The 14,628-nt window shown below is 42.1% G+C and overlaps 2 protein-coding genes across 3 annotated transcripts; both read right to left on the bottom strand.

The window, feature by feature from the left end:
• Positions 1–307: 307 nt before the first annotated feature.
• On the bottom strand, positions 308–9,448 carry LOC306943955 (uncharacterized protein). Of its 2 annotated transcripts, XR_013792470.1 has the most exons (6): positions 8,869–9,448; positions 8,698–8,778; positions 5,333–8,271; positions 3,301–3,366; positions 2,811–3,047; positions 308–2,126 (listed from the first exon to the last, which is right to left on the bottom strand). XR_013792470.1 is itself a non-coding variant. In XM_079530522.1 (4 exons), the coding sequence occupies exons 1-4, from the start codon at positions 5,714–5,716 to the stop codon at positions 1,083–1,085; spliced, it is 1,731 nt and encodes a 576-aa protein (XP_079386648.1). In that variant the 5' UTR covers positions 5,717–6,346; the 3' UTR covers positions 308–1,082. The 2 variants fall into 2 exon arrangements, 1 of the variants encoding a protein (XP_079386648.1); XM_079530522.1 differs by lacking the exons at positions 8,698–8,778; positions 8,869–9,448 and having other exon boundaries at positions 5,333–6,346.
• A 281-nt stretch (positions 9,449–9,729) lies between these two features.
• LOC306943426 (uncharacterized protein) lies at positions 9,730–14,301 on the bottom strand. Its single transcript, XM_079529739.1, has 3 exons — positions 13,995–14,301; positions 12,857–12,929; positions 9,730–12,611 (listed from the first exon to the last, which is right to left on the bottom strand). The coding sequence occupies exons 1-3, from the start codon at positions 14,216–14,218 to the stop codon at positions 11,229–11,231; spliced, it is 1,680 nt and encodes a 559-aa protein (XP_079385865.1). The 5' UTR covers positions 14,219–14,301; the 3' UTR covers positions 9,730–11,228.
• Between the last annotated feature and the right edge of the window lie 327 nt (positions 14,302–14,628).

Raw genomic sequence — 14,628 nt, 5'->3', positions numbered from 1 at the left:
GGTATGCGCCTGCATAAAGTTTAACATCGTTTAGGACATCAGATAGGACTTTTCTGTTTGGATCTATGGGCTGTCAAGGCCAGAAAGTAGTTTCTCAGTAGGTGTTCCCGCATAACTTCAGGGTATGATTTCACGTGCATACCCTCTATTGGTGACCCATCTAAAAGTGTATTAGCTTGAGAGATGGGGAGACCTGTTACTGAACAAAACAATCTATATACACCAATGTTTACTAAAAGTATACAGAGCATTAACTTTTTCATTTAACAAAATGCTTTTTTGTTTTAACCAAAACTTATCACTTACAGCACCTTTAAGAAACAATTTAATGAGAAATGTATTGTACAAAACAAATTAGTAGATTGTAGTATACTATTTACTCTTTATGTCGAGGATTAAAAAGAAAGACAAAAACAAATAGTCTATGCATCAGCTGAAATTGGTCATCCGTATATTTCAGCACCACAGAACTTTCTAGTCTTGTCTTTAGAGTTGGCACCAGGACACCTGTTCACATGACACCTGACACATGTTCTCCTGGGACTCCATTTAAGACTGAGGCCGATTCTAAAAATGCCTTCTAAATCCTGACGTAAGTTTTCTGAAAAACATTTATTCAAAAAAAAAATACAAAAATGTTATGCTACTATATATTGTACATAAGAACCCCAAAAGGGGTTCCCGTCTTGAAGGGCAAAAACACCAAAAGGGGTTTGCGTCCTAAATGGGTTAAGGCTGTGGAAGGAGGTAGACAGACAAACAGTCCCTCCTTTGACCCTTCTTTTGATTTTATTAACCTTTTGTTTGTATTATACCCTTGTTGTGCCATCTCCTTTGCTGGAAAAGACAAATAAAATGTTCAAACATATGACTTATTCAGCAACATTCAAAGTAATGTACACTTTACAGAACAGCCATGTTGTTGTTTTGCTTTCTGCTACGTCTCCCTCTGTCCTTACAGGTTTGAGCCCCACTTGCTGTCCTTTTCCCTGTTGGGTCAAAACCTGTCACCGATATGCTCTACAGTCTACACCACCGCAGAGTTCTTTGGTATTCTGTTATATCTCGAAGTGGTATTTTCTTTAGTCTGCTGAGTCAGAGGCTAAATCTCTGTTGCTCCAACTTTCATCATTCTCATCACCATCGCATGACTTTATCTTCAATTTGTCTGAGACATCTGAGGTAATCAATGCATTAATTTGCGGCCTTCCTTTAGGTCTACCTGTTAACCTCTTCTTTCTGTTTACTGTTGCATGCAATCTCCTTTTCTTCTTTCCCCTTTTCATCAGAGATACACTATGCGTCTCTCGTACATCAACAGCATTGTTCTCCATTTCATTAATCTCATTTTTTTCGGCCTCAGACTGACTCATAGTTGTCTTCTCCGGGACTTGTTCATGATACAACTGGATGTGATTCTTCAGACTATTATTGTGATTAAACTTCTTATCACAATGCAGACACTGATAGGGACTCTCTCCTGTGTGGGTGCGCATGTGGGATTTGAGGTGACCTGCCTGGCTGAATGATCGCTGACAAACCTCACATACAAACTGCTTTTCTCCTGTGTGCACAACAACATGTCTCTCCAATGCATTGCTATATGCAAACTCCATGTCACATATGTGACAGATGTACTGTTGGGGTCCTCTGTGATTCCGCAGGTGGTCACGACGGGCTTGGATCTTGGCAAACACCTCTGGGCAGTCCGGACATTGATAGGGCTTTTTTACACGAGGATGGCTCTTCTCGTGTGCAAGTTTATGTGGCTTCGTTTTGAAGGTTTTGAGGCAGAACTTGCACACATGCTTATAGTTTTCCTTGTGGACCCTGCCATGACCTTTTAGGTGATGCTCACTGACAAATCTCTTGCCACACAAATTACAAGCATAGTGCTTTATTTTGTTTTCACATGTGTGAGCTTTCTGCATGTTTTTCTGTATCAACTTTCCACATTCAGGACAGAGTTGGCGAGGTGCATCATCCTCTGCATCAATCTCATCTGTACCTGAATCACTGTCTGTAAACATGCTGTCTGTACCATTCTCCAGGGGATCCCAGTTGCTGTCTGAACTGTCCTCAGGCACCATCACATCTTCATCTGGTAAGTCTTCAGGATTCTCTACCTGTAAAATATAGAAGAAATAGATTCATCTCAAATTGGGTTCAGGTTTCTCATCATGACTTACAAAGCACTGGTCTCTGGTCTTCCGCAGAGCAAGAGAAGATTTCATAGACATTAGTGTCTGGGGATTTTCTGTGCGCTCTCCAGATAATATACAGTACAGCACATTTCTGTTTCCTGGAGTTCCAGAGATTTAATTCAGCCTCTACTAGTCCAGCATCTTCACAGTAACACTCCCACAATAACTTCAGAAAAAGCTGCAATATTTACAGACCCAATACAAGACTATTTATTATTTACATAATAGAGGTTAAATCAAATGCTTAATGAACTGAAGACAAAAAAGAACCCTCCAAACACATCTCTCTCTCTCTCTCTCTTCCCTGACCACTTGATACAGCCTGACAAGGTAACTAACAAGGTGATTGACATCAATTGGAGGCAGAAAATAAAAGCACAACATAGTTCTACAAGTTGAATTAATACACTTTCCCACTACAAATAGAGCTAACTTTTAGTGACAGTATATTATTCCAGCAGTGAAATGCTCTTCTCTCCCCTACACTAAGACTGAACGAGATATTGTCAGTATCAACATGTGCATTGTGCAATAATAGTATTTATTTGTAAAGCAAATTAAGTGTCATGGCCCATGGTTGGACCACAGCTTGTAGGGCAGGCTGACCTTCAACACTGATGTGAAACTCATCATGGACTTCCACGTTCCTGCGTGGCCACCGAAACAGTCCCATTTGACATGCATCTTTCCGCGAACGTAGCGAACATCTGTGCTGTAAATTGGACAGCCACAGATTTGGCATCTCTTGAAGAGGGACAGTATGTTTGCTTCATACTTGTTTGCTTCATGGGCTGCTGTGAATGTCCGAGGCACATCGGGGGAGCAATCTAGTACAACATCGACCTGTAAAAACAAAACAAATTGAATGTTAATGTAACCAGGACTTGGAAACAGCACAAAAATGGTGTTGTTTCTAACCATTCACTCTGATTTCTAGCACACAAGGCAAAGAAGCTACTGTAGTGTATAGCAGGCCATGGCAATGGCCAACTAGCTGTTAGAGAGCAACTATATAACACATGGCACAGACAACCAATAAAAACTGTAGCCTTCAAACACTCCGCCTTGCTTTTTAGTGATGGACGAATCAGCTCACCTCCGGTTCCAGACTTGTGGATGAAACCTCTGTCATGTTCATACTATCCACTTCTGGGAGCGTGGCCTAGTGAGATGTAAACAAAGGTTTAGTTTTAGTTACAGGCCAGGCTAACATTTGCCATTTAGCAACCCTTCTACATTAGGTTTGCTTTAGCTTGCTAATCAACTAATGAATCACTAGATCGAGTTTATTACCTCTACTATTATCTCTACTATATTTATTCTTTGCAGGCACTGGTTGGGTTGAGTACGCTGATGGTTCGTCATCATTTTCATCAAGATATATGAAGGAAGGAACGGCGGTATCCAAAAGTGTTTTTGAGTACGACTGGCTTTGTTAGTTTACGTGTCTGTCTGTCTGTCTGTCTGTTCGTACCAAAAAATGAGCATGGTTGCTACGGTCACCCAGTTCACCCGGGTGTGATTTCATTACGTCAGACATTACGTCAGACCACAGCTGATCAGTCTATATAAGACCTTACACCACTCAGTTCACACGGGTGTGATTTTTTAAATATAACTGTGATCCACTTCACCGATCTGCGTCCTTCACTGGAACGACGAAAATAACTGAATCCTGGCCGTTTATTGCTCACATAGGCCTTGCAGTACATTAAAAGGCCACTTCACTGATTATGCACCCAGATCCTATTTGAATGACATTTAGGACACAAGAAACACACAAAAAATGTTTTGTTGTTTTTTCAATCTGTATTTTTTACATATTTTAGTCATTTGAAACTTGCGGATGACGACAAACTCGTCATAATGCACTGGTCTCACTTTCTTTCCGAACTACATGTTGTCTCAGTCAGATAAGCCCCAAAGACAGCCCAGAGGGGTGTCACAGAGATTTTGTTCAACCTTGAACCAGACTCCACCCCATCACTGCCATCAGATTTGTATCATGGCAATCTGCAAGCCGCAAGGACACCAGAGTCTGCACTCTGCATTCCATGGAGGAAGATGACTATTTGCACGTTAGAGTCAGAAATACAGCAGGTCTGACCCTGGATGCCCAAGATGCAGGCACCTTCCTTTCAACAATGGCTGAAATGCCTCTGGAGAAGCTCAGGTATAGAGTGGACAGAGCCCAAAAAAACTTTGTCCTGGCTTGGAGTGCCTTTGTGGAGTTTGTTGAGGACTTTCCATTTCAGTGAACTGTAATCCGGACTGTGTCCGACTGTCCCTGTCTTGACTCTTTTTGATCTATGATTGTCCGCTGCTTTGTCCCACCACTTTGTTTTTGTTTTTTGTTTTTTAGCCTAGGGGGGAGGGGGGGAGGGAGGGGGGGGGTTGTATATGTTTGTGTGTTTTGTGTTTTCTTGCATACATGTGTATTGTCATGTGAAGAAATGTAAAAATAAAGTTTACAAAAAAAAAGAAATACAGCAGGTCTATTTATTTGAACCCGAATATACACGAGGAACAGCTCCAGCGCAGGGACGGGGAAGAGGCAGCCAAGCGGGCAACAGCAGCTTCTTGAGCAGACGAGGAGCAGCAACCAACGCATCGGGGCAGATTTTTGGTGCCTTGACTCACGAGTTAAGTAAATAAATATTGCTGTATATGGCCTGCGTAATAGAGCTATAACAGCTGAAACATAGATGCCTTGTATTTTCTTTCATTTGTTTTGTAAATAAAACGATCTTCACATTTTGGTTACAATATTAATTTGAACTTGAAGGCATGCCTATAAACATTCATGAGCAATGTATTTCATTTCATTATTAAACAGTAATTCAACTTTTTCAGACATATTCCCATTTGATACCATTTCCAGCTGTGGGGCTGTAATGTGAAGGGTCATTTTGAACCTCGATGTTCAAAAAGATGAAAATACCGTTATTCATCATAAGAATGATGAAGTCATAGGCATAGCCATCCGATAGTCATAGTCTCACTTGGCACCGAATTGCTTTTAGGTTTAACATATCAGTGTAAGAAGTCCAGGACCATTATATAACAGTGAGTGAAGTATTGTCCAAGTACAGAGTTCTTTGTTACTCATACATGTATGAGTAGCCTACCTGTGTTAGACTCCTTTTCGCTGGCGGTGGCGGAGGTTCAGCTGACTCGGCTTCGTCCAAGTTGATATTAGGAACGGAGGTAGTCGACAGCACTGCTGCAGGCTTTCTGCCTCTACCTCCCATGAGACGGTGCTTCATCTCGTCGCGTTCAAACTCCTCCGGTTTGAAGTGCAAACTACACACCCTCTCATTCTGTAGCTCCTTCTGTAGCTCCCCGATCGCTGTGTTTTCATTGTACTTCGGGTTATTTATTGCTCTGACCCACTTTTTACAACGCTCTGGGTCCTTGACTGGAAAGCAAAACGAACTAACACCACCAGGATGATTCCTCCTCTTCCAAACTGTACAATGTGGTACTGCACAACGGCACACTTGCAATGGCATGATTGCAGTAATGTCGCGAATTGTCTGATTGTAGATGTACCGGTATATCTGCTATTTTCAAAATATTGTTTTAATACCTTTTAGACATAACTAGTGAAACGGGACATTTTAAGGTCTACGTTTGCGCCTCTTCGGTTTCTTCGTTCAAGTTGGAGAGAACAGCGGTACGTTTCCCCCATGAGCTGCCGCGGCCGCGTAGAATCTCCTCCGTTTTCACAAACAACAGTACACAATCTGCTTTCGTAGCTTCTGCAGGGCAGCGGTGTGTTCTCGTTCAACTTCGGATTCTTTATTGCCAAAATCCACTTCTTGCAGCGCTCTGCATTCTTGACTGGAAAGGCAAAGGAACTACCCCACGTTGGTTCTTTCCTCTTGCAGTCTGTACAGGTTTACAGTAACGTCGCAATAATACACAATGTGAAATACGTCGTGTTGTTATATATACCGATGACACTTTTACTGCGTCAGTATAAGTATATAACCCTTAAATACCAGGAACACGGAGCTTTAGTTTAGTGTGGTTTATTCTTATTCCTGAAGAAAATGCTACAATCTCTTTACTCAATGACATCCGGGTTTCCCATTCCCACAATGCACTGCAGCCCGGCCGAGCCGCCTACGGCAAGTACTATTGTGCCAAAATACAATAACACGTCTGAATCGCCACATTCGTTTTGCTGTGGACTAATGCAAACATAGAATGCAATGTACATTTGTAATAATTTAAAATGTAAGTGCATGCACATACAAAATAGTAACATTTATATGCGGTATATAAAAAACGGTGGGCTCTCTAGCACTTGCTCCTGTTTTCTTATTAACCCCTGAAAATATATCAATTATTTGATTGTATTCTTATTCGTACATTTAAAAGTCAAGCTCAACAAAAAGAAAACAGACAAGTTTCGCAGTTATCAAGATGTTTAACAGATAAATGGTTTGCACTAAACAAAATAGTATATAGTATTTTGCTATCATTCATATGGAGACAAAATAAATGAGTCTTACATGGTATTATTGAACACCATATCTGGTATATTCCAAGTAAATCCCCCAAACAATCTTATGCACTTCTTTGAAGCTTTTTCTCTCTCTCTTCGGTTTTGTTTTAATACTCTTTGTGTTCCTATCTCAGACTGCTGGAACAGAGACACACATTCAAATATGTGTTTATGACTTCTTCAGCAACAGCTGCCTTCCTCATCATCACCTTCTGTCAGTACAGTTTTGAGCACCACATTTCTTTTGGTTCTCCCACCTGCTGGATCAAAATCAGAGTCACTGCTTTGCTCTTCACCCCCATAGATCTGTGCTCTTCCTTTAGATCTCCTGGTGGTCTTTTTCATTTTCTTGCCTCCCCTCTTCTCCTTTTCCTCATCTGCGTTTCTTTTAGGCCTTCCTTTGGGCCTACCAGTGTACCATTTATGCCCTTTCTTTGTACGCCCCTTCTTCTCTTCATCCTTCTTTTGCTCATCATCATCATCCCATTTGAATGAATGTTGGCACGCCTCACATACAAACTGCTTTTCTCCAGTCTGCACAACCACATGTCTCTCAGGTACACCGCTATATGGAAACTCCATGTTACATATGTGACAGATGAATAAAGCAGCATTGTTCTCCATTTCATTTGTCTCATCTAGTTCAGCCTCAGACTCATTCCTTCTTGGCTTCTCCAGCTGCACTTTTATCCCAGGGTCAGGGACTTGTCCATGGTAACGCTGGATGTGACTCTTCAGGCTAACATTGTGATTAAAGCTCTTATCACAGTGCGGACACTGATATGGTTTCTCTCCCGTGTGGACGCGCATGTGGGATTTGAGATGGCTTGCCTGGCTGAATGACCGCTGACACACCTCACATACAAACTGCTTTGCTCCTGTGTGCACCAACACATGTCTCTCCAATGCAGCGTTGTGTGGAAACTCCATGTTGCATGTGTGACAGATATACTTTTGGGGGTCTCTGTGAGCCAGCAGGTGCTTGTTGCGGTCTCTGCTTTTGGCAAACACCTCTGGACAGTCGGGACATCTGTAGGGCTTCTTTACACGGGGATGGCTCTGCTCGTGTGCAAGTTTGTCTGGCCTCGTTTTGAAGGTTTTGAGGCAGAACATGCACTCGTGTTTGTAACCGTCCTTGTGGATCTTGCTGTGAGATGTAAGATGGTGCTCAGTGACAAATCTCTTGCCACAAATATTACAAGAATGGTGCTTGAATTTGTACTCACAAGTGTGAGTTTTCTGAATGTTGAAAAACTTTCCGCATTCAGGACAGAGTTGGCGGAGTTTTAGGCCAACTGCTGTTCCATCCTCTTCATCAATCTCATTTGTACCTGAATCACCATTTGTACCTGAATCACTGTCTGTAATCTCGTTTTCTACACTGCGTTCCTTTGCCGGATCCCAATCACTGTCTGAATTGTTCTCAGACGCCATACTATTTTCTTCCTCATCTGAGAAATCACTTTCATCAGTAAGACCAACAACTTCAGTTATGGCAGCAGCAGGACTCTCTGGACCATTGTTACAGCTGTGAGTATCACCCGAGGACACTACCTGTGAAAGATAGAGAAAATATGATTTCATCCAGTTTAAGTTTCTTATCAGCACTTGTCCTCTCATTTGTGACCCCCCCCCCCCCCCCCAGTGCACTCCATGGAGGACCAAGATGGCAAGATGACCTGTTGCATGTATTATAGGATGACACATTCTATAACAGCGACCTTTTAATGACTTTAGATGGGGCCATTGAGATTTTATTTTCACATATGTCAACTTAAGCAATGATGAAAGTAAATTTAACAGTAATGTATGTTGCATTATAAAACACCTTATTTGGTGGGCTTATTTAATGGGTCATTTTATTTACCTTGTATTCTCCTATCTCTGAGATACATTAACACTCAGGATTGATTAGTTTATATTAGATCTGCTACATGGTAATAACAATGTTATGCTCATGTCATAGTGGTCAACACTTACCTCTGAAACAGTCTCTAGCAGGAATGCAGTGGTGCTTGTACTTGCTGTTAACACAGTTTCAGAGACTGGTGCAGTAGCGTTCTGATCAAGAAAACAGTAGTCTATTAGCACTTACAGTTACAGTAAATCATATCTTTGTACTATCATTTGGTGAATATTTGTCTACCTCACCTCATCTGTCCAGCTAGGTTCTTCGAGTGGTCCAGGAACTTCACTCGTTTCATATTCACCAGTACTGCTATATTGAGGGAATATTGAGGGATTTGCATCCGTTTGTAATGTTTTTTTCTCTGCTGTTCCCATTATCCTGGCCCTCATGCTTTTACAGAAGTCTTCCTCTCTGAAGTGCAAGCCGCAGACCCGCAGGTTTTTCAGCCTACTTGGTGGAGTGTACTCGTCATACTTGGGATGATTTATGCGCCTGAGCCATTCCCTGCAACGACCAGCATCGTTTGTTGGAAAATGGTGAAAACTTACTACTCCACTCGCCGCCGATTTAGCGCCCTTACAGTTTGGTACTACACACCAAGCCACCATTTTACCCCTACAACTATTAAAAATGACACGTTAAAACCTTAGAGTATAAAACTCAGATAATGTTAAGGCACGGGTGATGAGTTCTTGCCATTGATGTGATTGTAGCTTTTCACGGAAGTCCTCTTCTCTTCTATTTAATTTCCAACAGAGTAGGCGTATCTAATTGTATGACTGCCCCCACGTGTCCGTTTTTGGTATTGCACAAGTTTGGGACCCATACATTATCTGCTGTCCCTGATGAAAGCCCCAGGCCGAACGGAACGCGTTGGTCGTTAATTTTTTAATCCTTGTTTTTTTTTAATAGAATGAAATAAAGGATTTTTCTACCTCAACTGCACAGAGCTGCCTTGTATCCTCTTTAAAGTTCGCCACCTTCTTACCTCCTTCCACATTGATCTTTACTGATTCAAAAGTATAGAACTTTTAAAGAACTCTTGTCCTGCATTATCTGCTGTCATTTAGCCTCAATACCCAGGCTTTTATTTTCGTTTGCATTCGGCTAAAACAAATGAGACAATTATACAGTTCAAATGATCAGCAATTATCTTATTACAGTATAATGGGAATAATGCAAACATACTTTATGTACATTTTATAACATTAATCAAATCAGCATAGCCTATATTAAACTATAACAACCCGGGGAGAAATGTATGCACATTCAAATTATTAGAGCCTAATAAAAAAAACGTGCTCCCGTTTCCTGTTCTCTCAATTGTTTGCATTGAAAACATAACATGTTGGCTTATTCTTACATTGAAAATTCAAGAAAGCAGACAGTTTCTCATCAATAAGTTTACTTGAGACTATTCCACACTAAACACAACAGTATATTTTAGTATGCACTCTTATTTTAGAGACAAATAATAGTCTATAAGCACCAGGTATTACTGGGCATCCATTTCTGATCCATTTCAGAATCACACAACTGTCTAGTCTCATCTTCTGTAGTTTCTCTAGAATAGTGGTTCTCAAATGTTTTGATTTCAACAAGAACCCCCATAAGTATGAGAGGTAAGGGTCCCTTTGGAACTCCATCAATGAACCCAGAGGGTCCCTGGCACCCCACTTTGAGAACCACTACTCTAGAGTTGGCACTTGTGACCTTCTTTTCAATGTTCTCCTGGGAGACTGAAGGCTATGGATAGAGTAAGAGGTACAGTCATGCCCTTCTTCTTTGAACATTCAATATGGTTTTACATTATGCCTTTTTTTCCCTTTCTCCTCTGCTGAAACAGAACCGCCAACATTGTCACTGTTCACCAACAAGACCAAAGGAATGTCCTTTTGCCTTCCTCTATGTCTTCCTCTGTATAGATTTGGGCCAAACACTTTGACATGACTCCTTTTTTAGCCCAAATATAAACACAATATGTAACAATATACTCGGGGGTAGCACGCGGAGCATGATATCTACTTTGTCCTTTTCGAAGGCTGTAGATCTGTACCAACCAACAGCAGCCAAGCATACAGTTAATTGGTCAGCACTTACATCCTACTGCTAATGAGAATAACTTAAACATAGGATAAGTACATCATTTTGGCCCCATCCGTCTCCTCCAGCTTGCACAATGCGTTATCATTTCACATAGCCTCCTCAGCATCTCCAATTCACTTCATTTTGACCTGTATAGGACTCACTGTCTATACCACTGCTTCCCAAACACAGGGTCAGGACCCATTTGTGGGTCGCGGACACATTGTTATGGGTCCCCTTGTGTCGCAAAGTGACACATTGTGAGCTTGTAGATCTGTTCTAGTTTGGGTCCCGGGGAGACATCAAATTACTCTTTTGGGTCACAGGCTAAAAGGTGTGGGAACCACTGGTTTATACTAGACTCAGTATGATTCTCTTTTGACCAATGTGGCCCCATCCCAAAATGAGATTAACACCCCTCGTCTATAGGCTTGTGGCGTGCGCACGCTTATCCGACACACCAAAGGTCTGTCATGCTGAAATCACCCGTCGCTCCCGACATGCGTCCTGCTTGCGGTTAGGGTTGGGTTTTCATATCTTCTAGCTTCTCCTCTTGCTCTTCTTCAACCGTTGAGGCTAAATCACTGTTGCCCTGACCTTCATCATTCTCATCACCAACGCATGACTTCCTCTGCAATTTGTCTGTGACATCTGAACAACTGATGACTGCATTTCGTTTTTGCCTTCCTTTGGGTCTACCTTTGTGCCTTTTATTCCCTTTCTTTGTTTGCCCATTTTCATCTACTTCCTTCTCCCCCTCATCGTCAACATCCTCCTCCTCAGGAATGCACGTGTCCTTCTTACTTGACTCAGCCCGTTCAGCATCAGCAGCATTGTTCTCCACTCCTGTTCTGTTATTCATCTCATCTAATTCAGCTTCAGCCTCTTTCCTTTTGGTCCCTGAGCGAGGGACTTGCATGTGGGATACGAGGTGGCCCGATTGGCTGAATGAACGCTGGCACGCCTCACATACAAACTGCTTTTCTCCGGTCTGCACAACCACGTGTCTCTCCAATACACCACTATATGGAAACTCCATGTTACATATGTGGCAGATGAACAAAGCAGCATTGTTCTCCATTTCATTTGTCTCATCCGTATCCACCTCAGACTCATTCCTTCTTGGCTTCTCCAGCTGCATTTTCATCCCAGGGTCAGGGTCGTGTCCATGATAACGCTGGATGTGACTCTTCAGGCTAACATTGTGATTAAAGCTCTGATCACAGTGCGGACACTGATAGGGTTTCTCTCCTGTGTGGATGCGCATGTGGGATTTGAGATGGCCTGTCTGGCTGAATGAGCGCCGACACACCTCACATACAAACTGCTTTTCTCCTGTGTGCACAATAACATGCCTCTCCAGAGCACTGGTATGTGGAAACTCCATGTTACATATGTGACAAATGTACTTTTTGGGGCCTCTGTGACCCATCATGTGGTTGTTCCGCTCTTTGCGCTTGGCAAACACCTCTGGACAGTCAGGACATTGAAAGGGCTTCTTTACACGGGGATGGCTCTGCTCGTGCACAATTTTGTCAAGCTTTGTTTTGAAGGTTGAGAAGCAAAACTTGCACACATGCTCACAGCCTTCATTGTGGATCTTGCTGTGAATTTTTAGGTGATGCTCAGTGACAAATCTCTTGCCACACACAGTACAAGAAAACGGCTTTAATTTGGATTCACATGTGTGCGTCTTCTGAATGTTGAAACGTTTTCCACATTCAGGACAGAGTTGGCGGAGTTTTAGGCCAGCCTTCCAATCACTGTCTGAACTATGATCAGACACCATAGTATTTTCTTCTTCGTCTGAGGAGTCACTTTCATCAGTATAACCAATAACTTCGGGAGCAGAGGTGTCTGGATCACTGGTGCAGCTGCGAGTGGCACTTGAAGGAACAACCTGTAAAAGATAGAGAAACGATGATTTCACCCCACATTTACCACAGGTACAGTTCAAGATTATCATTCATGTGCACAAATATTTAATAATAAGAACCTTTACAGCACTTTACAAACTAGTAGACATAAACAGAATAATAATCCCCAGAAACCACATGGATCCTAGCATCCCTGTTCTATGCATGTCATAAGAGAATAGATCAGCTAACATGTTAAAAACAGTTATGTCTTTAGTGGTCAGCTTACCTCTTGCATTATCGAAGTAGTGGCACTTGCACTTGCTGTTAAGGGTGTTGACTGAAGGTCATTCCTCTCATAACTATAAAGAACAGATGAACATCATTACTTAATGATTCATTTCTAACTGTTGCGTAATAAACTTGGGCAATGCTGGGTGCCGACAGACATACACACAAAATGCTGACAACAGAAGACCCCATACATACACTGGCTTCTAGGTACTCTCACAATGGGTACAGACAGTATACATTTCCACAAGCTTATTAATGTGTCACTTGTCTTCTGTAAAGTTGAAGTTGTCTGTCTGTCTGTGTGCCTGGATTATTGGGTCCAAATCACACATGCCTGGATGTTGCAGTTAGATAATATGAAGCGTTGCCCACTAGGTTCAAGGCCAGTTACTGATATAACTTGGGCAACGCTTCGTACCGAACATAGACAAACATGCATGCGCGCGCGCACACACACACACACACACACACACACACACACACACAAATAGCCAACCTTCAGGCTCACAACGCATATGATCTTGTGAGCTTGTAGATCACTATCTGTGATTTTGTGCAACATGTTCATATTTGGGTTGGATACCTGTGGGCTGTGGAAAGCTTGATCTTAGGCTAACACGCACGCACACAGCATATAAAGGTTTAGACTCTCGTCGTGTATTTTATCTACAAGAGAATACATCTTAGGCTAACACACACACACACACACACACACACACTTTATGCTAGAAACATACACTTTCCCTTTCTCTATGCTAGAAGACCCTGACAGGATCAGCAACCTGCAAATCAACCTGAAAAGCGGTATGATCCTCCCAGCTCCCATAGTCAGTGCATTTCATTGTTGCCACTAGCCAGACAGACTTGCAACCAGATCATGATATTTGAAAATACTTCTCCCGTCCGCCAGACATGACATCATCACCACATGTTCTAATGACATGATGGACGACAGTGTTGTTGTTGGATTAATTTGTTACGCCACTGCACCAAGCTGACGTGGTCCACCAAAAAATAAATATGTATTCAAACACCAAAGGCAGTCGTAAACTAACGTTAGCTACCATAGTAAAACAAAAACCACACCGACAAACCAGGTCACGAACTAAATCTATTAAATAAATATATCTCACCAGTCCAGAAGCAGTACGGCTAACTCGGCATCACTTTTCAAACGCTTCGAAAGCTTCAGGGTTTGCCAGCGATCGAAGGCCACGCCGATATAAATTCGGGTCTTGCATGTCTCGCGTTTCCTTTGTTGACTGGCAGCTTTCTTTTCTTGGACCATCTTCATTTTCTTGGCGTATCTGCTCGGCACTGGCAGTGCTGGAATCGGTAGCTTTACCTGTTCCGCCATTGTTTTGTCTGAAATTAAACTGCCTGTGGTGGACTGGAATCAAGCAAAGAGTATGGAAACCAAAAGAAAGAGACGGTCCTTACTTTTTTACATCGCCGCTAGATGGCGCAGTGGTATAGCGCTGGAGTGAAAAGGCCAATACAGAACAGTAGGCTACACTACAGAACCTGAACATACACAAAGGACGAGATGAGAAATGTGACAGACAGTCCACAGTCCTCGCTCTGCTGTTTGTAATTCAAAAAATAAATACAATAAAAAAAAACACTTCCTTTACATTTGTAATGTAATGACATGCCCAAAATTGGGAGGCCAGTTTTGAAGTGATTAATGAATGTATGGTTGCAGGAAGAAAACATTTGTTTGTAAGTATCAAGCCAAAATCTGATTAATCTGCAAACTAAATTCAG

This window comes from Electrona antarctica, assembly GCF_951216825.1.
Source record: "Electrona antarctica genome assembly, chromosome: 19".
In the NCBI taxonomy this organism is placed as follows: domain Eukaryota; kingdom Metazoa; phylum Chordata; class Actinopteri; order Myctophiformes; family Myctophidae; genus Electrona; species Electrona antarctica.
Note: the sequence above shows the minus strand (reverse complement) of the source record. Positions and strands in the feature narration are given on the sequence as shown.